At 40.5% G+C, this 26,081-nt stretch overlaps 1 protein-coding gene across 3 annotated transcripts in view; it reads right to left on the bottom strand.

Annotated features, from left to right (window-relative positions):
* PRLR (prolactin receptor) overlaps nt 1–26,081 on the bottom strand; it is a 203,513-nt gene that overhangs the window by 4,996 nt on the left and 172,436 nt on the right. For all 3 annotated transcript variants that reach the window (XM_014590838.2, XM_027774884.1, XM_027774885.1), the window contains exons 3-7: nt 10,296–10,412; nt 6,963–7,095; nt 5,315–5,484; nt 3,031–3,200; nt 1,068–1,209 (exon numbers count right to left, since the gene is read on the bottom strand). In XM_014590838.2, coding sequence (XP_014446324.1) covers nt 1,068–1,209; nt 3,031–3,200; nt 5,315–5,484; nt 6,963–7,095; nt 10,296–10,365 — 685 coding nt within the window. In that variant the 5' untranslated portion in view covers nt 10,366–10,412. The remainder of the gene's footprint in view (nt 1–1,067; nt 1,210–3,030; nt 3,201–5,314; nt 5,485–6,962; nt 7,096–10,295; nt 10,413–26,081) is intronic.

Here is a 26,081-nt window from a genome sequence, read left to right as displayed (position 1 = left end):
AAGATTTTTGTATGCATTGCCTTGTTTCATAAATGAGGAAACTGAGATTCAAAGAATGATTTACATATGGAATGTAAATATTGAGTTGAAGTATGGGTATTGAACTCGGGCCTTCTATCTCTACACCCTGTGTTTTTATTTAGTATGAGCCAGGGCTAGACCAGATGCAAACCTCAACTTGCCTTTCAATGTTCTTTTCAGTAGACAAAGCCAATGAAAGTCAATACTTTGGCCAGACAAGTTGTCAGAAGTGTTAGACTTTGCCAAATGGTTCTGGGAAAGCCCCCTAATTGTGGAGATTGGATATTTTCACTTCTTAAAAATTTATTTTATTATTATTATTTCCTTTTATACATTCAATTGCTATACATCATTTAGCTTGTGGAGAGAATTTACCCAACATGAAATATACCTCAGACCAGTCCAGTAGAGGGATTTTTTAAAAAAAATTTAATGCCAATTTTATTTAATGCCAATGCTTATTTTTAATTCCTAATGCCAATTGTATTCTTTCTGAATACCTGAGAGGGTTGGGAAGACCAAAAAAGGTAAAGACTTTTTAAACTATAAAGTACTTTAGAAATGCAGGGTAAACCATTGCCCCATAGAATACAAGCCACCACATTTAATGGCACTCTGTTAGAACTGACTACATCTTATATACTGTGACTTAAGAGACCAAGGAGTAATCCATATCAGAGAGGATACATCCATTCATGCCTTTGAGATGGGATACCACCTTATGAATTCTGGGAGAACTCAATGAACTTGACTAGACCTTCAAAATAATAGAAATGGAGCAGGCAGGGAGGGTAGAATGACTGATCATCAAAGCCTCTGAGACATGCCAATTCCATGTCTGCAGCCTTGTTCTAGAAACTTGTCCTCATTGACAGTGACACAGGGAGCAATGCAATCCTTCCAAATAAATGTCTTTGTATCTAGTAGAAAGATTATAAATCCATCTCTACTTATTCTTCAGGCTACAGCTCAAAATTATTCACATGTGTATGTTTACATTTAAAAAATATTTTGGAATATAAGTAAAAGGTAGACAAGACACTCACCAATAGGTATCTGAACAGAGCCCTCTTGGCTCCACTTACTCCAGTATCCATGGTCCGGCTTGCAGTGAACCTGGACAAGGTATTTCTGTCCTGGATATAAACTCCGGATCTTGAACTGTGTTTGCTGCCCAGCAAAATGGGTCTAAATAGGAATAGGAAAAACGATGTCACTTCTGGCTTTTGTACTGAGGAGAGAGAATTCCTCTAAACAATAAACTACTAGAGGAGTTCACCAGCTGATCATACTTGTAGAGGATCACCTTTTCTCATCATCCCACCCTCTTAGCTCCATCCCTTTTGTCTTAAAAATTGTGCACGTAAAAATTCAACAGATCTCTCTCTACATTTAGAACTCTATTTGAAAAAGTCAACTATTCCACCTCCTTAACTCCAGCCAGTCAATAAATGTAAAGAATAACAAAATGATTAGTTTACAAGTCCTAATCAAGTAATTGATTTAGGGATTATTAACTGGTGTTAAAAATACGAGGTGGATGAGAACTGGGTATTCTTTTATGTTGAAGTAATAGTACCCAGATTTAACAAAGATTTTATAATAATGGAATTGGGTTGTCATCGCCCCAATCCAGGGGTCATTTTAGACTCATTTATGGTAGGTCAATCAGATGGTTTTTGTCTCCTGAAAATGATACAATATGAAGTATATAGTGTCACCTCTGAAGTATTCTGGCCCAAAATTGTTCACACAGAATTAAATCAAGTCTTTAGATCTAATGTCTGATTACAGGAAATAAAGGGACAGAGAAATTACCCCCACCCCCATTGGACAAATGAGGATGGGACATTATATAGGACAAAAGACCCACCTCTTGAGTGCATTGAAATGAAAGGAATATAACAAGTGGCTACAAAATGTCATTCTGGAGTAGATTCTGGCTTGGACAAACTAGCTGTTAAAGGCATTTGGGGGTGATGGGGGGACACACAGTGGTGCAGTAATAATATAACTGGACTGATATGGGAAAGATCCTGAGGACCAGCAGATGGCATAATGATTACATTGCTGGACTCCCATGTAGTCAATTGCAGTTTGAGTTCTAGATCTGGTGGCTTAAAACCCATGCCAGGTGTATGTGTGTGCATGCTCAAAATCCCAAGAGGGAATGGAGGAGAAGGGATTGCAGCATGACCATCGCCCTTGGGAGGTACTTTCTCACTTTATATCTCTCCAGCGAGTGCATGCACCCTATAGCAAAAAATCTCTCTCTCTCAAAAAAAACAATCCTGTACTTCCATCCTAAGGCCTCATTGTATGCAGGGAACACATATGCACTAATGATCTTGGCTGGCTGAGACTGGGAATGGAGCAGGGCATGAAGACCCTTGTTCCAGGTGCCTTTCTCTTTCTCTCTCCTCTGTTTCTCTCTCAACAAATAAAATTAAAAATAGATATTTTGGAAGCAATAGAGGGAATTAAACTTTGAATTGACTGTTAGATGATATTAAGGAGTTTTAATTAATTTTCCTATTTATGATTCTATTATTTTTGGTATGTTTGGAAGTTTTCTTTCTCAGAATATACATATACTAAAGTATTTAAAGGTGGAATATCATAATGGCTAATTTACTGTATTATTTGTTTACATTAAAATATGTTAAAGTGAATACAAACAGTCACAGACTATGGACATAATGCACTGAGACATCATGTAAGTACTCTCAGAAGTGTCTAGCTATAAGCTGCACAGTACTTAGATGGGAGGGGTGAGAACCTGGGGGATGAGGCTGTGCAATGCAAGGCACTCGCTCTGGGAGAGCTTTGAAGATGTGCACCTTCAGTCCCCATAGAGAGGAGAAGGTCTTTTCACACCTGGGTGGGTCATATCTGATGATGAGGCCAACATGGTGGCATAATAATCAGGAGAAATTACCTATTTTCAGTTATGAGGGGTTCCTTCTTGCTAAAGGATATGGTTCCTTCAAAAAGCTTCTGCTGACTCACCTCCCAATCAGCTGCATTCTCGGGTTTTAATCGAATTTCATACTGGAGTGAGAGCCAACCAGACCTTGTATCGACCACGGTAGGTGGAAGCCATTTTATCAACAAATAATCATTTCTGTCTTCTGGCTGTTTCACTTCCAAAGTCAAGTTCATAGGAGGGTCTGGTTCAACTGTAAATATAAAAGAAACCCCAGTAGCAATTAATGTCCACTAATTAATAAATGGAAAAATGAATGAGATATAGCCACATATTGCATGATTCCAAACATGTGAAATATCCAGACTAGGCAAACAAGTAGAGACAGCAGATTAGTGGTTGCCAGGGACTGGGGGAGCAAGGAATGGAGAATATGTGCTTAGTAGAGAAGGGATTTCCATTTAGGGTGATGGGATTGGAGCTGGGAGCTAGCACTAGATGATGTTTGGATGGCACTATGAATGAACTAATGCCAATGAATCACACACATTAAAATGACAAATCTCATGCTATTTGCATTTTACCACAATTGAAAAAAAAATGAAGGGATCATTTCCTCTCAGACTCCTGAGTAAAGGCCCTAGGAGTGAGGTGCCTTGGATGCTAGCTTGCCTTACCCTACCTAGTCTTGGTCCTGCTGGTCAGTAACATTTTGCCCATTTATTTATTACCTCCTCAAGTAAATCTGTATACTAGATGGAGAAAGTGTTTATCTGGCATTCTGGTCTACCTTTGCCTGCATAATGAGCTGTAGAAAATTTCCCAGGACCAGCAGTTAGCGTAATGGCTATGTTGCTGGACTCCCATGTAGTCGACTGTGGTTCACATCCCGGACTCAGTGGCTTAAAACTCACGCCAGGCACGTGTGCATGTGTGCCCAAGATCCCAAGAGGAGAACGGAAGAGAAGGAATTGTGGCGTGGCCATCCCCCCTGGGGGGTGATTTCTCGCTTTCTGTCTCTCTGTCTCTCTCTGTCTGGCAAGCACACGTGCCCTATAGCAAAAACCTCTTAAAAAAAAAAAGAAGATTTTCCACTAATCCTAATGCTTACATATTACTGAATTGATACTAACAACGATCTTTTATACATAATTACTACTTCAGTTAATTCATATAAGTTTTAAGTTAAATGCATACTGAGCAATGCCTTTGATTTTAGAAAAAAAAGATGTTTATGTAAAAGTAATTATCAGAATGAATCTTTCAAAGCAGTTTCTCAACCTAAGCACTGTGGGCATTTTGAACCAGATAAATCTTTGTGGTGGGGACTATCTTATATATTGCAGGTTCTTAGCAGCATCTCTGGCCTCCATCCACCAGGTGTCGTTAGTACCCTCCTTAAGTCCTTAAAAACCCTTAAGTTGCCACATTCTAAAACATCTCTAGACATTGCCAGATAGTCTCTGAAGATAAAGTATCCCATACTTGAGAACCACTGCATTCCAGTGTCTTCAATGAAACTAAATATTTTTAACAACAAACAGGACAAAGAAGACTATTTCTGACCAACTGTCTGCCAATACTGTCATTCTGTATTACAGGTTATCAGTGGATGACAGTCAAGTGATAGAAAATGTACTGTGGTGAAAACTGATTTGTAAATGAATTTCATTGCCTATCACTAATGGCATATGAGAAGTCTATGAACGCTTTTCTTCTTATTCTGAAAATTATGGCCTAGCACATTGTTTCACCAGAGAATTTGTTTTCCAAAGTCAATGAGAATTTTTTAAAAATTTCTTAATATCATTAATTTTTTATCGTTGAGATGTCTTTAACAGTCTCACAATTTTTATTACAGCTGACTTATTCAAAACTTTTAAACAAAGTTTGCGCATTGCACTTGCTTTTTTTGTTTTGTTTTCTTTCTTTCTTTCTTTCTTTCTTTCTTTCTTTCTTTCTTTCTTTCTTTCTTTCTTTCTTCTTTCTTTCTTCTTTCTTTCTTCTTTCTTTCGGAGAGATTTTTGCTATAGGGTACATGCGCTCGCCAGAGAGACAGAGAGACAGACAGCAAGAAATCACTCCCTGGGGGGATGGCCACGCCCCCATCCCTTCTCCTCCATTGTCCTCTTGGGATCTTGGACATGCACGCACATGCCCGGCATGAGTTTAAGCCACTGGGTCTGGGACTCGAACCATTGTGGACTACATGGGAATCCAGTGACATAGCCATTATGCCAACTGCTGGTCCCAACCTTGTCTTTCTTTTTGGGATTCTTCAGAAACCAAGAAGACTCAAGCAGAATTTGACCATTAATGAATACATAATGGAGTAACAAATTCCTTACCCACTCTTTTTCCCCTTACCTATGTATGCCACATCCACATACAGTGGTTTTGAGGAACTGCTACCCATCTTGTTAGTGGCACTTATTGTGATGATGTAAATTGTCCATATGGAGGTGTACTTCTTGCTAAAGTAACAGGAGTTGGGGCCACCGGTTTCGTAGTCAGGACATTCATAGATGAGTTTTTCCCTGCAATGAATAATTTATTTGGACTGAATAACAAAGTTTATCTTTCTCTATGTATTTTTACACATCAATACCACTGAAATTTTGAGATTAGGCATTCAAAATGCAAAAATCAGAGCTTAAAAATGGCACCCCAAACTTTTGTACTCTGCCTCTATTGGCTGGGAGTGAGAGAAGAGAGGTGGAGAAGAGAGTGGAAGGGTTATATTAGGGTGTCACTGCTTGGCTTTTCATCAATCCCTCCATTTTGTAAGTGTTTTTTGTGGGTTTTGTGACATATGCCCCCTAGCAGTAAACATTTGAACTTTCACTGGCCAACGCACTGCCATATCCATGGTACTACCATTGGGTTACCTCAAGAAATTGTGGCTTCCACCTGCACACCCACAGTGGAGCCATGCATGAGCAGCAGTTATTGCACATATGTATTATGTTTTATTAAATAAAAGATCCAAGAAGATAAAAACTGATGTCAAAGTACTTCAGACCGTAACCAAGTCTTCAAGGCCACAATGAAGTGACTTTGAAAGGAGATGTATCTGGCCCAAGTAGCTCATTAGGCTGCTCACATTTAGACTTAGGCATCTCAATTCAAGACACATTGCACAGTTTGGGAGCTTATTCAAGATTCTCATTGTAGTTGAATTCCTGAACTCTGTTTACACGATGCTCCCTTAGATCCCAGATGGAATGACAGATTTGTATGCAACAAAGTGTAGTTGTTGGGAAGTGAGCCAGCTGCCTCCACCAATAACTAAATGTTTTCTTTTGGAGGCAAGATACAGCTCTCCCAGGACTCTGCAGAGGGTCTCATTGTGAATGTAACAAAATGGTTGCCCAGAGATGACAAGTGGTCTCATTTAGTACTCATGCCGCCTTAGATCCAAAAACGTCCTCTAGGAGGTCCTGAGTTTTGGATTCACTAAGGAAAATCCTTTCCTTTTTCATACAACGTTCTTTTTCTTTTCTTTCTGGAAGGTGAAGCAAGCTTGAAAATACAATGTACAATGTACTGTGATTGAATATATAACATAAAATTTAAAAAAAGAAAATACAGTGTACCCTGTTTGTCAAAGTTTACAATGTGGTACTTTAGATAGTCTTCTCATGTTGCAAAAGTAATATATTTACTAAATGAAATTATAAATGGCACAAAGTTTGTAGATGAGTATCTCAGATGAACTAGCCCTTAAGTAATACTAATATGAGGCCTTGGCCTATAGCCTAAGATTGTGACAGTTGGGTACCTTGAAACATTGCTAATATTGACAGATACGCTTACATAGATTGAATGAGCACTTAAAGGACCTTAGTAGGAGACTACAGGTACTGATATTAGATTCTCCTTGCCCCCCAAGCTGTGAGCTTTATGAGTATAAATCCAGGATAGTGTGGCAATTCTGACTCAGAGCCAGTATTTCTATGACCTGGAGAGTGGAAACACTCTTCTAGGGGTTACAGGTGAAGAGAGAACTCTTTACCCTTCCCTGTGGTAAGTCAACGTGTAATTGGTAGGAAGTCCTCCATCTGTCCCAGGCTTCCACCAGCAGGTGAATGTTTCCTTTTCAGGAGAACGACATTTAGCGATCTCAGGCTTTCCGGGAGGCGATTGTCCTAGAAAAAGCCAGAAGCCATAGGAATTAATACTGAGAACCATTCAGCTATTCAGCTGTCCCTACTGGTGACAGAGCAGGTTGAGGAAACTCAGGTCAGTGATAAAGTCTCAGGGTGATTAGGCCTAGGGATGGGAAACTCAGAAATGCCAAAGAATCAGCATCCAGCAATGCAGGGCTATTCGTGTATGCATGTGTGTGTGTGTGTGTGTGTGTGTGTGTGTGTGTGTGTGTATGTGTGGTGTGGACTTTGATGTGTGAGGACCTGTGGCTTATTGTAAAATTACACCATTTGTTTTTGGCCAGAGAAATAGAGACAGAAAGAGGACAGGAGAAAGCACCCTCTATGGGAGGATGGTTATACCACAATCCCTACTCCTCCATCTCTTTCTCTTTTGGGATTTTGGGCATGCAACTTGCCCAGCTTGTTTCTCAAGCTGTTGGGTCTAGGACCCAAACTGCATGACTGGCCATGTGGAATCCTGCTGCCTTAATCACTAGGCCTAGGAACTGGCCCCTTTCTATGAAAATTTTTTTTCCTTAATTGTAAAGTTCAACAAAGAGTGAGTCTTGAGAGTGAGAGAGATACAGATGGATTGAAAGCATAAGAAACTTCAAAAATTCATAAGAAAATGAAACTAAAATATTGATTAATTTTGGTCCATTTTTTTTTTAAATTCACACATAGGTTTTTCATAGTGCTTTCCATAGACATTTTTCCAAAAAACTCTAAAACACAGTCCTTCTGGAATCTCATAGGGTCTATAAAGCTATTATTTCTCCGTAGCATAAGCATGACTGTACAAAGAATTCTTCCCCAGGTATAAGCAACCTGTGGATACTTTGACAACACACCCTCTCACTTCCACTATGTTCATGAATCTCCATTGTTCTGACATCCCCACACAATTATCTCAATGTCTGTTCCTGATCTTTAGTTACTTCTTGTATCCCCAATGCTCCCTTTATCTGGATGTCCCTCAGCTGCTTCCTTCCTTTCTCCCCTTGTTTTCCCTTTTCCTTCTTTGGCCCTTCACTTTTTCTTGATTCCATTCAGCTTCGACCTTGTGATCCAGATTTAATTTGTCTTCTCATGTACCACGTTGGAATCTTAATTTTTTGAATCATTTTCTATCCCCTTCCTTTCCTTGGGTCTTTTTGTGGTGAAGCAGCAAAGGGCTTCTTTGCAATCTGAGGAATGGTTTTGGGGTGGGAGGCATGGGAAGAGGAAAGAGAATGGGATACTCTTCTCCTGCTTGTGAGCTACCGTTATTCTCTATGAGCTGTGTCCTGTCCTGGATGGAAACCAGAAGGTCTGAATGAGGCCATGTGGGAAATACAAGTTCAGAGGGATTAGAGTTGTTAGTTGCCTGACCCCCAAATCTCTGGTCCCCGTTTCTCTCGCTTAGCTATCAGGTCCAAGGAGGGGCAGTCTCCTTGGGAATCTGCCCTGGTGTCGCTGGCCTAGGGAAGTGGACCATGCCCATCCATGTAACTCTAGCTCATCCTGTAACTCTGCCCACCGAGATATCCTAGTGTTTAGTTCCGGAAGTTGGGAGCAGAGAAGGGAGCTTTCAGATGTGGATCTCAGCAACTCGGGCAGGCTCTCTGTTTTCTCCTACACTCCCTCCTGCACTCCTCATGCCAGCTGCTAGACCATACCCTCTAGCTGAGCCTCTGATCAGAAAGAGCAAGTGTGGAGGAGACCTCAGTGAGGGAACATGGCTGGGGAGAGGGGTCTTTAGCAAAACCAGCTAGAAGGAAGGATTGAGTGGAGTGGCGATGTGGTGCCCAGGGAACCAGGCTGGTCTTGTCCAGCTGTAGCTGAGCTGTGCTTCTCACTCAGGCCCTGCCAAGAGTGATCTATGCCAGCCTGGTAAAGCTCTGCTAGTGTTTGTAATATTGCTCATGCTCTAGGGAAAGATTGCTCATGCTCTAGTGAAAGATTCTTCAGAATGATGTGTTGTTGGAGTCATGGAAAATATACAAGTTTGTGTTGGTTTGTGTGGCCATGGGTAGGGCAGAATATGTGAAGTAGAAAGAAAAGTTGATTTTAAAAAATATCAAATTCTCTGGTTCCCTACTGAGCACACTTAGAAGCCAATTAGAGAAAACTTGAGGCCAATTTGAATAGTTAATTTTCTTATAGATTATTCTGACATTGCTTTCCTTTCCTCTCTCTGAAAGCTTCTACTTTTACCTTTTACTGGTTATTAATAGTATTTTTAGAAAACATAGAGCGGAAAGAAAGTTGTGAAATTGCATTTAATCAAATGTTCCCTTCACTCACATTAGATAGTAAAGTTAATGTATAGTCTCAATGCACAGAATCACAGGAACAACCACACAGGTCCACATACAGGTGTGTAGACACATGACCACATCAGAAGTGCATATACACCCCACACAGAGATGTACACACCTATGTAGGTACACACTTATAGAAGCACATACTAGTATACACACAATTATAGACACGGAAATATGCACATATGGAAGTATACTGAAATACACACATAGACATATATCCACAGAAGTATATTCACACAGATACACACAAAGAAACATTTGTAATCAGGCCCATATAGAAAAGTTAACATTCACACAGGTACATACAGAAGTATGCACATCCAGAAAAAACAAGGGATGGACACACAGAAATCTACATACACAGCCAGACACCCTCTTACTTAATAGTGGACTTTGCTTCCTCTATTAGCACATGTAATAGGGTTGACTGTTGCTGTTCCTGTTTCCCACCATGTAACAACAATCTCTTATACCTCTCTATTGCTTTTCAAATGTTTTCACATACATTTATTTCAGGGCAGATGGAGAAATCCTCACTATCTTCACTTTGAAAATTTGAAAACCCAGAGATTAATTCGCTGTCTCAAGATCACACAGCTAGTAACTGTAGAACCAGGACTGGAACTCAGGTCCTGTCATCTTCAGAGCTATTTCATTACAGACTGAAATGAAGATGGAAAGCAGGGAGAATAATAACAAGATTTTGTGTTCATTGCATTCGTTTTTCTGCATTGATTTGAATGCAAAAAAAATGCGAATAATTTAATAGCAGTACATGGCATGAACATTTTCATTTCTTAGAGCTGCATTGCAAGAGGACAGCGATGGACTCTCCATCCCCTTGGGAAATACTCTGGGCAATGAAAGCAAGCAGGGCAGTCCTGTACTTACCATTCAGAAGACTGATGTTGAGAAAAAGTAGCAGCATGAAAACATTTGTGGATACCACATTTTGCTTCATGTTGGCTCCCTGCTCTTTCTAGAGGAAATGTACCAGACAGAGGTTCACTGAAAGAGAAGACAAGAGGCAACTTTTGTGAAATGACAGCCTGATCAGGCACATGCACCACTTTATTCGGGGTATTTGCAACTCATTCTTGCTCCTTGCTTAATGTGAATGACAGAACAGGAGGAAAGGAATGTAGGAAAATGGAACATGGCTGAGTGACTTGGCTTACAAGCACCAATCCACACAGGCTGGGAAAAATTCCACCAGCAGAGGTCATTGGTTGACAATGTAGAGAGTTCAAGGGGAGCCGAGGCAGTTGGCTCCTTTGCACACAACAGGAGAAAAATTGTTCTCTTTCCACCTTGCAGTCCCTAACAATATATCACTCGTTTTAAATGACATGGATTGTATACCTTATAAAAGAATCATTCTGGGTGGGCTCCGGCTCTTATACACTGGTCCAAAATAATCCAGGCTGAAAAGTAAGTTCTTTCTCAAACTTGACCCCATGATGGTGCCAAATTGGGGCGGGGAGAGAGGGGGAGCGGGCTTCATTTTGAAGGTACAGACTGAGAAGTTTCTAGAAGTCTGCTGGAAATTGGCATGGACTTAAAGTGAACCACATAATGACCTCTTGTCACCTCCATGTGGTTTCTTTCCTTCTTTTGAAAATCCCCACACACACGAGATAATAAACTCCAATAATAATTTAAATCCCTTGGGTTAAGAGTATTAAGTAAATTTGAACCTGCAGGGGTTAAGAGTTTTGAGCAACTTTTTATTAATATTATTTTTACCCTTGGAACAACTTTCAAAACCTTTAAATGTCCTTCTAAGAAAAAAGGATTTTTAAAAACATTTGGGAAAAAAAAGGGCTCATTAGTTTTGGACTTCAAACAAACAACTCATAAAACAATAGATCTGATGAACTAAGTGTAAATCCTCAGAAACACATGGCTTAAATTTTCTTTTAAATTGTATTGATTTTTTTCAATCAAGAGAACATCCAGGGGCAAGGCTGTTCATCTTGGGACACTGGAAATGACTGAGGGTTGTTTGATGAGTCCCTCTAACACCAGCCTCAGCCCATTCCTTCTAACCAGAGGCTAATTCTCCATCTACTAGCTGGACACCATTTCAAGACATTAAACAAACAAAAACCCAAAAGGCTCATTAGTCTTAGTTTTGAGACAACTCTCAGAAAACAACAGATTTGATGAACTAAGTGCAAATTCTCAGAAATGCATAGCTTACGTTTCCCTTTAAATTGTATTTTGTTGTTGTTTTTGAATCTAAGGAAGCCAGGCTGCCTGTCTTAAGATTGAAAATGACTGAATTGTTTGATGATCCCTTAAAAGACCAGCCTTAGCCCATTCCTCCAGGCCAGAGGGTGATTCTCTAACAGTCTGCTGGATACCACTTAATAAACATCTTTTTTTTTATTTTTTAATTTTGCTATAGGGCATGTGCACTTATGGTGGGGGTGGGAGAGAGACAGAGAGAGAGAGAGAGAGAGACAGAGAGAGAGACAAAGAGAGAGAGAGAACCTCCCAGGCGGGATGACCATACTACAATTCTTTCTTCTCCATTCTCCTCTTGGAATTTTGGGCACACAACATGTGCCTAGTGTGTTTTCAAGCTGCTGGTTGGGACTCAAATTGCACAGTCAGCCATGTGAGATCCAGCCACCTTAACCACTATGTCACTGACTGGCACTGAAAAACTTTTTGAATTTTTTCTCCATAGGCCCCTGTTCTGTCTGAGAGATGTTCAGAAATAAAAATCTTAGTGACAATAAGAGTTTGGGGCACAGAGTTGCCATCAAGTAACTAACTTATTTTAAGAATTCTAGTTCAATAAGACATCCTGGTCAGTTTATGGCTCCTGTGAGGAGTATTGTTCTTTGGGGGCTTTCTACTCACTGTTCCAAGATTCCTTCCACATCTGCCTCAGACTGTGCCTTCTAAAGCATTTGCTCCATTTTATCCTCCAGGATCATCTAATTTAAATCAAGAGGTCAAAGGTTTCAAATGTATATACAATAATGTCCACTATTTTTGAACATCTACTGTGGGCCAGGCATTGGAGAAAGTATGTTAACTACTTAAATTTCATTTTGCCCTCATAACGCCCCTATGAGTAGGGGCAGATGGTCACCATCTTCTTGTAACAGACGATGAAACTAAAGTACAGTTTAGTAAATTATCAGCCATAATTTGGCAAATCTGAGACATCTGATAAATAATCCCAATCAGTGGACAGTCTGCACAGAACCACTGACTCAAGGTGAGCAATATGACATATCTAGAGGGGGGCATGGAGTCCTGAACTAGAATAGAAGAGTCAGGAGTGAGAGGGGTCATCTCAGCTGCCTTACTTATGCCTTAGTATCTTAAAACACTGTCGTTCTCATATACCCAGCTTCATTAGGGCCATATAGCCCCAGAAGAGTGCTTTGTCCTGGCAATCTTGTGATCTCAGTGAGGCATGGAGAAGGGATTCTTCCCACTAACTGAAAAAAATTCTACAATATCCTTCTATTGAGACTTCCTGTTCTTCTGGGCATTGCATCAAAATGTTTGAAATCAATATAAATCATGCCTTTCCGATGGGATCAGATGCTGTCCAGACAGCTCTGCTACATCAGGGATCCATGTGTTTCACACATAAAGCATAGGATGGGAGCAGAGTTAGGGCAGAAAAAATATATCTTGTCATCTGCTCATATTCTCTGACATGCTAGTCCAGGGTTAAAGAAACTCTTCTAAATAGAGTCTTTCCTATAAAAATGCTTTTAGGAGGCATTTTATAGACTAAAATGAAACAACTTTCCTCTGGAATTTCCCAAGACATGTCCTGGAATTTGGTTACTAACCATGGACTTTCTAATACCAAAATCTCTGTGCCAGGGAATTAGAGATACTCACAGTGCGGTTGTCATTGTGTTTCAAGAATGACTTGCCAACTCACTCTGCATCTTAAACCCCAGCAGGCCAAACATAGTGGAATCAGTAAATTAGAGAAAAAATAATGACCACTGCTTATCCCTAAAAAAGCTGTGCTAAATGTTAATCCTGGTCACACATTATAGCAATTCCCAGTACTAAGCCCTCCTCCTGCTTGTCCACTCACCATTTTTTAGAGCTGACTGACACTAGACTTGGGAAAATCTGTTTTTTGGCTTTCTGATTCCACTCTCCAGTGCAGGTTGGATCTTGATCAAGGAAGGCACAGCCCTTCCTTCTTGTTCACCTCGATTGAGGCTAGACTACTCAATGAAGGTCCACAGCCTGTTTTCATGAAAATGATAGCAGCAAATGCCACCAAATATTTGGAGTCCAATTAGCAAAAAAGTCAGCCCTGCACATTCAGCCCAATGGCAATCATCTTAGGTTTCAGAGCTCACTAGTTTCCTGGATGTGACGATGGTTTAAAAATGCAAGAGTTGGAATTCAAGAGCAGGTTGATAACAAGTCTATAGCTCCACACCTTGTCCATGACCACCTGCCTTAGCTTGCTCACTTCTCAGTCCTCAAAGGCTCTCCCAGATTTATATTCCTCCCCATTACTTTATTAAAATACGCCTTGCCATGCTCTGTCCCTCTGTGGTATGGACTGGAGGAAAACCCCCTTTCCCCTCCTATTGGTCTACATCAACACTGATACTGAGTAGAACCTCTCGTTCCGAAAGTTTCTTTTCATTAAGTTCTACTATACCAAATATCTTTCATGGAGGCCAGCAGTTGAGAAAGAGGTCCAGCAATTTATGTGCTGGTAGCTTGTGTTTTTGAAAAACTAGAGCCTCTCTTCCAAGGTGGAATAACAGGCCCACCGTGCTATGGCCTGGGCTGATAATGTTATACACATTAGAAAGGATACACCATAGGAGAGGAAGCAGTGTGATATCCTGAGAGTTAAAAACAACAGATCTCCACTCCTGACTCACCACAACCCACTGTCAAACCCACATCCTTTGTGATACCCACTATTAGCCTTCATCTGTAGTCCTGACCCATCTGATCCCTAAGCTAATCCTGAATCTCTGCCAGTACTCTCAGTCTCCTATTTTATGAGACTTGCTCCCAAGACCTAGAACTAGGTGATCCTTGAAGTAAATGCAGTTCTCATTTTGTCTTGCTGTATCTGCTACTGTTACCCCAATGTTCTACTCAGTTTCTCTGATTCTAGAAATGGGCCTAACATGCTAGGCAGGGATTCTGAGGAATGTTTTAGCTCTTGTGAGCCCACTTCCCTAAAGGACAAGCAAAGCCCAATCTCAGCCGTTCTCTAAAGATTCTACTTAATGTGTTATCACCAAGTGATTGCATTCATTTTGCCACCCAGGTCAAGAAATAGAACACTAACAGCACCCTAGAAATCCAACTTGTGTCTTCTTCCAATCTCTACCCACCTCTTCCCAATAGAAGCCACTCTTCTGACTTCCAACATGATGGTTACTTTTGCTTACTTTGAACTTTATGTATATAAATAGTAGTCTAAAACATGCATTTTTGGAGCCCATGGGCTTGCCTTCTTTCATTCTACATTGTTTTGTGTTTCAGCTTTGTTTTTACATGCCGCTTCCATAATTCCATTCACATTTGGTCTCATGTACCTTCTCTCTTACTACGTTGAATGAAATACCATGATTTATTTATTCATTCTACTGTTGGTGGATATTTGAGTTGCTTTTAGCTTTTAGAAAACTGGGTTTTGCTAAGACTAATCCAGATGTGGATGTAGGGAAGCTCTGCCCATTTCATAGCCATCTTGTGTTCCTGGTCACTTTGGTTTTCTACAGTAAAAGGTGAGGAAGCTGTTAGTGAGACCTCCTGATTATTAACTCACATTACATTCCAAGTGCTTTTCTTGTTTTAAAAATCCAGAAAGGTCTCATATCTCCCACACAAATTTTGAATACATCCATTCATTGTGTTAAGCTTTTGTTAGGCACTGCGTTAGGTGCTTCCTCTGGGGTCCTTTGCCAGCTGGATGGCCTTACTTGTCCTGTTCCATCTGGGTTAGAAGGCCTGAGGCTACAATAACAGAGAGAAAATCTTACATGTACTACTTGATTTCCAGATTTCTGGCTTTTCTTTATAATACAGAGTGCCAACACTTAGTTTGGAAAACAAAGGATATAATCTGCTCAGGAGGGGAAAGGCACAAGAGGAATTGGCGATTTCACACCAGGCTAAGGATTAAAGACCACTAATCCAAGCTCTGCCTGAAGTCAACAGTTGATGACGGTAGAATCAATAAGAGAATCATTGAAGCCTTAGAGGTGAAAAAACAGAACAAGACTGTAAGGCATGGAACAGAACTCTGCATATAAGAAAAGGGAGCCTATTCTAGTATTATCAAACTCTAGACTGGTACTTTTCAGTCTTTGTCAGAGGCATCTTAAAAGACTTGAAGGAAATATGGAATTACTCTTTTATACAGACATCAAAAGTTGGGGCTATGGTGCCAAGAGAACTCTGGTTTAACAGTGGGGAGCTGAAGGTTTTAGCTCTTCCTCCTAGGCTGATAAGTAGCTTTGTGCCGACATGTGCCCTGAGCAATGAATAATATTTATCTACCCATAGCAACCATTTATACATTTGTCTGTGAACGGTCACAGGAGGACCCTTGCTCATGTGGTCATTTGTCATTATTATGTTTTACCACCACAGTTAGTTGAATTTACATTTTGTTGCTTCTTGAACTGGTTTCCTACCTACTACTTCTTTGGAGATACCTTTTGGTAGCAAACATCTGAAATGGTTCACAAGGGAGTTACTTCTATATAAAAAGCTCATAACGTCAGAATCTGACAGTGTAGGCAGAACATCATGGAGATATGAAAGTTACTAAATATAGTAGAGAGACTGCTGTAAAGTGTCACCTTTGATTCCAGACATCCCCCTCCTTTCTCTTCCATGAACCCCAAAGGTTCCGCTGGGGCAAGAACTTGAAGGCTCTGTGCTCTGTGAAGATGCATCACATAGCAGGGTGATGCTGGCTGCGTTCTGTAAGAGGCAGATCATTAGCAGAGATAGTACTCATCCAAGCTGAAGCTGACTCAGGATTAGTACTGCTGGAAGATCTCCTGGCTGCTAACCTTAGCAGAGTAAGTCACTACCCTGTGATTTGTGTGCCTTTGTAGTGGAGTCACTTAAATGAAACAGAACACTGAGAAGCATCTCCATGGTCAGAAGCATTGCTTCCAAATCCAATTACGCCAACTCCACTCACTCACTGCTGTATCTCAGCAGCATCTTTTACTGGAGGGAGGCTTGTTTTCACTCAGTGCGTGTGGTTTGAAGGCAAGAAAGCATAGGAACTGGGTGAATTCCAATTTTCCCTGACCAGCACACACTGGACAGATGGTGGAAAATCCACATTGGCTTGATTTCCAAAGTAACTAGTCTCTCATGAGATCAACAACCTTTTAATCACAATTTCAAAACACTGTAAATTGTATATTATATTTTGGGGTTTACAGGCATCAGTGGTATTTAGTACAGGTTCACATTACAACCAAAGGAGCTCCTTAAAAGTATCTTTTTTTTTTTTAGGGGCAGCAGGTGGCATGGTGGATAGGGGCGCTGGACTCCCACATGGCCAACCACTGTTCAAGTCTTGGACCTGGTGGCTTGCTTTCTCACTTCCTCTCTCTCTCTCCGTCTCTCTCTGATCAAGCTGGAAAATAATAATGCTAATAATAATAAAGTTAAATAAAATAATTCTTTAGAAAAAAGTATCTTTTTTATAAAATTTTTGTTTATAAGGTTTTTGCCATAGGGCATGCATGCTGGAGAGGAAAGAGACAGAGAGACACAGAGAAACAGGAAGTGAGAAATCCCTTCTCCACTTGCCTCTCGGGAATTTGGGCACACGCACACGCACCTGGCATGAGTTTCAAGCCTCCAGGTCTGGTGCTCAAAATGTGACCCATTATGTGGGAGTTCAACCATAACCACTATATCACCTGCTGGCCAGCAGATAACTTTTCGTTTTTGTGTCTATTGAATGTGTTGTTTGATTTTTCCCTGATCCCCTGCCCCCGCTACCCACCCCCTTTTACCATGTACAGTCTCTCGTGTCTACAGTTGTCCTCCCTGCAACTGTACTTTTCCATTTTTCAGTTATTGCTATAAAGTATAGATATTTGGTACATATTGACTGGGGACATATAATACTTGTCTTTCATAGTCTGACTTGCTTAATTTAGTCTTAAATCATCCATATTTGTCCACTTTTTATCAAATGTACTCTTTGATCTTAATATATTATAAAACCTATGCTCATGGGACCAGCAGATGGCATAATGGTTACATTGCTGGACTCCCACATAGTCGACTGTGGTTTGAGTTCCAGGCCTGGTGGCTTAAAACTTACACAGGGCACGCGTGCGTTCATGCCCAAAATCCTGAGAGGAGAACGGAGGAGAAGGGATTGTGGTGCGGCCATTCCCCCTGGGAGGGAGGAGGGAATTTCTCACTTTCTGTCTCTCTGGCAGGTGTATGTGCCCCATAGCAACAATATCTCTTAAGAAAAGAAGAAAAAGTTCTATGCTCCTGATAGCACAGACCACTCTGTCTGGACCTTAGTGGAGCACTCTGTACTACTTACATGAATAGTAAACCCATGTTTTCTTTTGTTTGACCTCTGGGTGTATTCTTTGGGACTGGTAAACATTACAGGCAAATCCTCTTAGATTTGGGGTTTCCCAGTTCAAATGATTTATCAAAGTAATTTATTATTATTATTTTTCTAAAGACTGATTTTTGCTATAGGGCATGTGTGTTTGCCAGAGAGACAGAGAGAGACAGACAGAGAGACAGAAAGTGAGAAATCACACCCTGAGAGATGACTATGCCACAATTCCTTCTCCTCCAGTCTCTTCCTGGGATTTTGGAAATGCACGTATGTGTGCCTGGCATGAGTTTTAAGTCGCTGGCTCCACTACTGTGGTTGCTTATGTGGGAGTCCAGTGATGTAACCATTACACCACCTGCTGGTCCCAATCAGAGTAATTATCAATAGTATACCCCACATCTCAACCATTTGTCATTGCAGTGTTAGAGACATTAAAGTCATTTTCAGTTACTCTGAGATATGCAGTAAATTGTTAACCACATTGTCCGTACTGTATTTTGTTACACTAGATATTATTCCTCTTATCCATAATTTTATTGTCATTAATCAATATCTCTCTGTTTTCCCCTCCATCATCCTTCCCAGTCTCTAGTACTCATTGAATGAGCATTTTTTAAAACAAGCACTTGGGAACCAGCAGTTAGCGTAATGGCTATGTCGCTGGACTCCCACGTAGTCGACTGCGGTTCGCGTCCCGAACCCTGTGGTTTAAAACTCATGCTGGGCGCATGTGCGTGCGTGCCCAAGATCCTGAGAAGAGAATGGAGGAGAAGGGATTGTGGCGTGACCATCCCCCCTGGGGGGTGTTTTCTCGCTTTCTGTCTCTATGTCTCTCTCTGTCTGGCGAGCGCACGCACGCGCCCCGAAAACCTCTCCAAAACAAAACAAAACAAAACAAAACAAAAAACAAGCACTTAGGCAATTCTTTTTTTTTTCTGTTTTTTTTTTTTTTTTTTTCCAGAGGTTTTTGCTATAGGGCGTGTGCTTTCACCAGACAGACAGAGAGAGACAGAGAGACAGAAAGCGAGAAATCACCCCCAAGGGGGATGGCCACACCACAATTCCTTCTCCTCCATTCTCCTCTCGGGATCTTGGGCAAGCACGCACACGCACCTGGCGTGAGTTTAAGCCACCAGGTCCAGGACTCGAACCGCAGTTGACTATGTGGGAGTCCAGCGACATAGCCATGACGCTAACTGCTGGTCCCAGCTTAAGTTTGAAAGGCCCAGTTACAGCTAGAAAGGAATGGGGAAGGAAGATGCTGATGGAGGGGATGGAGTGGCTTCCTTTTCTTGGAAATGTCCTCTTTATAACTTTGATAGAAACAGTAAGGGGTGAGCTGATTAGATTATGGTCCCTAATTATATATTCCCTCCTAGTCATAGGGCTACATATCCCAAATTGTTGTCATAGGATGTACTCATGCATCCTGTTAGAACATCCCAACTCAATGACTTTGGACTTGGCCATGTGAAAGCTTTGGCCAATGACTGGGATTGTTTTTGCCACATCCAACCAGCAGAGACTTTATGTGTAATTACATGGTTTGGTTTAGGTCTTGCTCTTCTCCACATACTCTCAGAATATTGCCAATAGTGGCTCTCCTCTCTTCCTGGATTTTAAACTGAGAAGACTGGTAGAAGCCCAATGAGCCTAGCTGAGGCCAGCCAGTCCTAGCAGAACTACAGCCAGTCTGCAGCTTACCCAAAGTCCTTACATCAAGTAAATAAAAAGGAGATGTTGTTCTAAGTCACTAAAATGTCACTGTTGTTTGTTACTATGGCAAAACTGACTAATCTGAGGCAAGGATACTTGGGAGTATGACGTGTTTTGTGAGATTGTTCAGATAAGATTTTTTTCCTCCCACAGAGGGATCTCTATGTGTGTCAGTAAATGTGCTATTCATCCACACACAAACAACTTTGCCCTAAAAATCATCACTATTACATTAGTAGCAACTTTGTCAATTATGCACATTTTAATTTCTAGACTTGGGCTCAGGAGATGGAAAGGAAGCAAAATTAAAAAAAAAAAAAGTATTGGTTTTCTGGCATTGCCTCTCAGGCTCTCTGTTTATTTATCTCAAGAAGAAATGAGCAACAGGGGTTATCAGGTTATTGGATTTTGAATATGGAAGGACCCAAAAGAACTGAAAGGTATTCTGATCCAGACTTAGACTTTTACATATGAGCAAACTAAGGCCAAGTTCCTCTTCCTCCATATGCCACTCACAAGCTGTGTGACCTCACAGAGCCTCTGTGAGCTTCAATGCCCTTATCTCTGAAATGGGAATAATAACGGCACCTATTCCTCAGGTTTGTTGTGAGGGTAAAGTAAATTAACCAAACAATGCTTGGCATGAAATATGTTGGCCAAGTGCCTGATGGGAGAATTTTTGGAGCATCGAGGATGGTCTATGTGTACATCTAAGAAAGTTGACAAATCTAAGAAATTATCAAGAGTGTCAAAAACATTTTTCCTTTTTAATTCCTGCTTTTGTCTACTGCTCCAGTTAGAATCCCGAGGATCCATTCACAGTGGTAGTAAAAACTTCTAGCGGATTCGGTTCTTTCTTTTTGATCACACAGTTTAAGTTCACTTCATTGCCTTCCTTGTAGTTACATGGGGTCAGATGATTGAGTTGTGGCCTCTGAAAGTGGACAGAAATGATATTCTTCTGGTCTAGTACTGGTCTTTAAAACTTTTCAGACATTTACTCTCTGCTATTACTGGTCAGAGGATTGTGAAATGGGTGTGAGAGTAACCATCTATCGTTCAGCTCTCAGATTAGGATTGGATGTTATAGTGGTTGAGCTTACTTAGCCTGACTAACCAGAGACAACCCAGAGACAATCAGTACAGCCTACTTTCGATGGTAACTGCTAGCAAAGTAAAAGATCTGTGAGTAAGATGGAAACCCCTAACACTTGGCCCCCTCCACTATCTAATCTTAAATACCATCATCCAAGTCCTAGAGTACTTTTCAGTCCTTCATTCTGTCACCTTTAGACATGTTTAGAATATTCAACACTTGTGTTGAGTGAGGGAATAGCTTACTGAATATTTCTGTAAAGTCATGGAATTCACTATTTATTGTTTTATTTTTTTTAATAGATCTACTGAAAGAGCAACTGGTCTTGAACGATGTTCTTTATGCCACTGAGGGATATGTTCTAAGTTTTTTTTTATTTTTTTGCTAGAGGGCATGCGTGCTTGTGAGAAAGAGAGACAGAGAGAGAAAGAGAGAGAGAGACAGAGAGAGAGAGCACAACTCCTAGTGGCCTGCGGTCCCACTATAATCCCTTCTCCTCTATTTCTTACTCCAGTCAGGAGTTTGGGTACACATACCCAGCATGTTTCTGAAGCCACTGGGGCTGCACTCAAATCATAGCTGGCTGTGTGGCATCCAGCTCTTTTAACCACTAGGCTGTAGGGCCAGCTCTGTTTTGAGACCTTCTGGGTTCCTCCCATAATCTCTTCATGTTTATTAACTTGAACTCAAGGACAAATGGGTGACAAAACCCACAAGATTTGCCAAAGGGTAGTTGGTTAACAGCTAAAATGAATAATAATCACAATACCAGAAATCAAGAAAATGTGGATGTTCTCATCAAGCAAACCCTCAGCTGTTAAATCTTCCAATGGCAAGGACATAATGATCCTCAGCCCATTCTCTCTTCTCATTGATAAATGCATATAATTAAAATATATTTGTCTGGGGACCAGCAGATGGCATGGTGGTTACATTGCTGGACTCCCACTTGGCCAATCACAGTTTGAGTCCTGGAAGTGGTTGCTAAAATAATCACACTGGGCATGTCTGCATGCATGCCCAAAGTCCTGGGAGGAGAATGGAAGAAAGGGGATCACCTCTGAAGGGTGATATTTACTTTCCCTCTCACTGTTTCCACTGTCTCTGTATCTCTCTCTGGTGAGCTTACATATACACACATACATACACACATATTTGTATGGGATTACACATGTCTAAAAATATAAAACGTATCATTCTTGGAAACAAATCTTTTATATTTTAATCAATTGGATGTAGATTTCTAAAATTATACACTTCTTTGCCTAATTTTTTTCTCTATTGCCTATCATGTGCTCATCAGAGAGTGAGTGAGAGCAAGAAAACACTCTCCAATAAGACATGGCCTCACTACAATCCTTTTTTTTTCATTTATGCACCTTGGGGCATGTAGGCACATGCATGTGGAATATTTTTCAAACCCACGTGATTGAGATTCAAACCATGATTGGCCATGTGGTATCCAGCTCACTGTATGCAGGGCTTAACAACTTCACTAAGGGGCTGACTCTTTTCTGCCTCTTAATTGAACCTTTCCATGGAGTACCATCAATGTCATTTATGAACATAAATGACAATTTAAGTGTGATGTGGTGGATAGAGGATGTCCTCAATTGTTTCTACAGCTCAAGAATGCTTCTTAAATCACATGCTTGTGACCTGAGCATTTTCAGCTTCTGGGACTTCTTCCTATAAGCTCCTTCCTTCTGACCACCTGCTTTCTTTCCTTCTATCCTTCTCTACTTCTCTCCTCTCCTCTCTCCCTTCTTTTTTACTTTTTTATTATTATTGATACATTAAATTGTTATACATCATTTAGATTGTGAAGTCTTTTTTGATGGCTTTTCTTACATTCAATTTGACAGCACTCAGAAAGTGAATTTTGGAAAACTAAAGCAATTTAATATAAGAATAACTAGGTACTGAATGAGGGCTGAAGGAATTTCCTATAGTTCTGTAGGTAAATGGATTTTGTTACAACTATTTTGCCCTTATGCCTTTTTGGCTTGCCTCCTGGATCTCAAATATATTCCAGATATAATAGTTAAGGCTGCTAAATATGTGAGCTTTAAACAGTGTGCATTTCTGGATACCAAAGTAAGATAACTACACTTAGAAAAATGATATTGTATGCTTAATATCTTAAAAGGCAAGTGCTATTGCCAATTATAAAAGGATCCCTCTATATATTTCTTTTCCTTATTGTTATTTTCAATTTTTAAAATTAACATAATGATTGTATATATTTGTAGAGGTACAATGTGGTTTTATAGTACAAGAATATGATGTGTAATGATTCATCAGGATAATTAGCATATTCATCATCTCAATATTTGTTATTACTTGTGCTGGGAACATTCAGAATCTTTCCTTTGGGCTGGTCTGGTAGCCTAGCAGTTAAGAGAGGCTGATCCCACGTGGCTAACCAAGGTTTGAATTCTAGTCCTGGAGGCTTGAGAAACACATGTGTTTCATGTGTGCATGTGTGCGCACGCCCCAAATCCTGACAGGATGGAGAAATGGAGGAGAATGGATTGCAGTGTGGCAATGGCCATGGAGGTGCCCCTGTCTCTCTGTCTCTTTGTAGTGAGTACATGCACCCTACAGCAACTAACAAAAAAAAAAAAAAAAGCCCCAATCCTCTGTTTTAGTTACTTTACACAGCAAGTTGTTGCTGTCTATATTCTTTCCATGATATACATATCTAGTTATCTATGTCTGTATATACAGAGACACACATATATGTATCTATATAAATACACATATATGTCACACACATATATATGCCATATATAATAATAATAATAAATATATAATAGAGAGAGAAGGAAGGGCAAATGCCCCCCTCACGGAGCATGGTTGCGCCACAATTCCTTCTCCTCCTTCTTTTCCTCCTGTCAGGATTCTGAGCACACACACATAGGCTTGTGATTTTTCAAGCAGCTAGGGCTAAGACTTGAACGTCAGGGGTGACCATGCGGGATCTAGCTGCCTTAGTCATCAGATCGTAGAGCCAGCCTAGCCCACCATATTTTCTAACAGAAATATAAAAATAGAATTTTTTCTTCATATCTAGTTGTAATTTTACTTCTGTTAATTAATATCTCTCTGTTCTGTCCTATCACCACCTCTGCCCCTATCTTCCCAACCTCCAGCATTCATTCTTTATCCCTCTACCTGAATGAGGGCATTTGTTCTTCAACTTCAACACCCTTACATGTTTCTTAATAAATCTAAGCCACCAGTACATATCAATAAAGGGTAGGCCTAACTGCCAAGTGGGCCCTGCTTCTGGAGCCAATGAAAGTAGCATGGGCCTATGAGAAGGTCTGCACGTCTGGCCACAGTGATATTGGCCTCACAGATCCCTGTGAGTCATTGTTGACTCACTGCTTTACAATAGCATCATCAACTGGTTGACAGCATATAATCAATGCTGTATTTTCCGGACACCCTTTTCTAAAATCATGAAAGGAAAAAAAAGATTGAGAAGTCAGTAACCGAAAAGCTAGTCCATTTCTCCTTATCAATGTAAACATTCTTCTTGGTAGTTTATAGATATTGATTTTTCATCCTTGGCATAGCAAGTGCTCTATTGTCATATCCACATGCTTCCTAACTCAGAAATTAATTTTAATATTACCACAGAATCTAATTTGGAATGGAGGTTTGCTGCTTTGCTGATAGCTTCATTTCTATCAATTGCTAATTTATTTGCAAGTCAAAATATTAACCGCTTGGGATGCCTCCTATGGGTGTGTCTAAGCAGACTGGCTGAGCCACACCTGGGTTATTAGAATGCATTTTTGCATGTCATTGATTGCCTAAAAGATCCCACTCTAATCCCTGCCTATTCTTTAAAGCTCTGTAAGCACATTTGTATAGGCACACAGCTTCCAAGTGGGCCCCATGGGTGAATATGGGAAGAGCAGGATATTGCTCACTTTTATATCCTGTGCAGTTCAGACGAGGGCTTTCTGCTTGTTCTGAGTACACAGTAGCACTTAAATAAAAGACGAGTATCTAGGAGTGACAGAATGAAGGACACGTGAACAGGAATCACATCCTTCCTCCAACAGGCATATTTAGTCCCCATCCTCAACCCATCTGGAGGCCACAATCAGTTCGATGTCACTTCACGCATTAACGAGAGTAAGGATATTATGGGTAGACAGGGGTGAGGGGTTCTGTTAACATGTTTCATGGTAGACATTTGGCAAAATTCCCAATTAGGCACCTGTTTCACCTCCAGAGCATTCCCTTTGTCAGTAGCCATAGCTGCCTTTTACCTTCTCTCACGCCTCTCTAAAATCCCCTCTGTAGTTCCAAGTAACTCTGAGATCAGCTTCAGCTTGTGTATCCCGTACACCAGAATGCCAGACTAATCTCCAGAGAAATAATAACCACCTGGTATTCTCCAAAGTATACTCCACAGGGTGGAGGGCAGCACATTTAAGCCTTTCTACCATGTGGCTTATTAAAGCCTTTTGTCCCTACAAAAATGGCTCTTTTTTAATGTAGGAATATAGCTGCTAGGAAAATATGACTTCTCCATATTGTTTCAGAGCAATAAGGATTTGCACCCGGACACCCAGTAGAAAACCCAGCCACCTCTTTATCCTCAGTTTCAGCATTCCCTCCTTTAGGCAGAAACTTCCCTGAGTCTCCTAAAACCAGAGGCTGGCTTAGCTACAGAACACCCAGAGCCTGACCTTCTCAGAGCACTGACAATGCTTGTTCCCTCCTTTGCAGGCTACAAGTTCATTGATGCTGTATGTGTTTTTTTATATACTCCATACTTAATATAAAATTCAATACACAGTAGGTACTTAATAAATCATTCTGAATAAATGAAATGTATTGGGTGTCAGTTGAATTTTGAGGGAAGCTGATAAGGATTTCACACTCTAAAGGGCTGTTAATCATTGGAATATATAATTGAGGGAGGTAATGTCTTTTCCATCTTGAGTTGTTCAAAAACTGGCAACATGTGTTTTAATAGAATTTTTAGTCTTCCAAGTATTTTTATATATGGTATTTAATTTTTTTCTCTTTCCAGTCCTGTGAGAATTTGGGATGATATCATTAAGTGCAAACACTTCTGGCTGCTAGAGATAGGACTGGCACCTTGTGGTTTGCTTTTTTTTAATTATTAATTTAATTAAATTAATTTATTATTTTAAAAATTTAGAATAGGGCACATGTGTTCACCAGAGAGAGAGACAGAGAGAAAAAAAGTGAGAAAGCAAGCCACCTTGCATGGGACTCGAAC

The sequence above is a fragment of the Tupaia chinensis genome, unplaced genomic scaffold (genome assembly GCF_000334495.1).
Source record: "Tupaia chinensis unplaced genomic scaffold, TupChi_1.0 Scaffold000489_1, whole genome shotgun sequence".
Lineage (NCBI taxonomy): Eukaryota > Metazoa > Chordata > Mammalia > Scandentia > Tupaiidae > Tupaia > Tupaia belangeri.
Note: the sequence above shows the minus strand (reverse complement) of the source record. Positions and strands in the feature narration are given on the sequence as shown.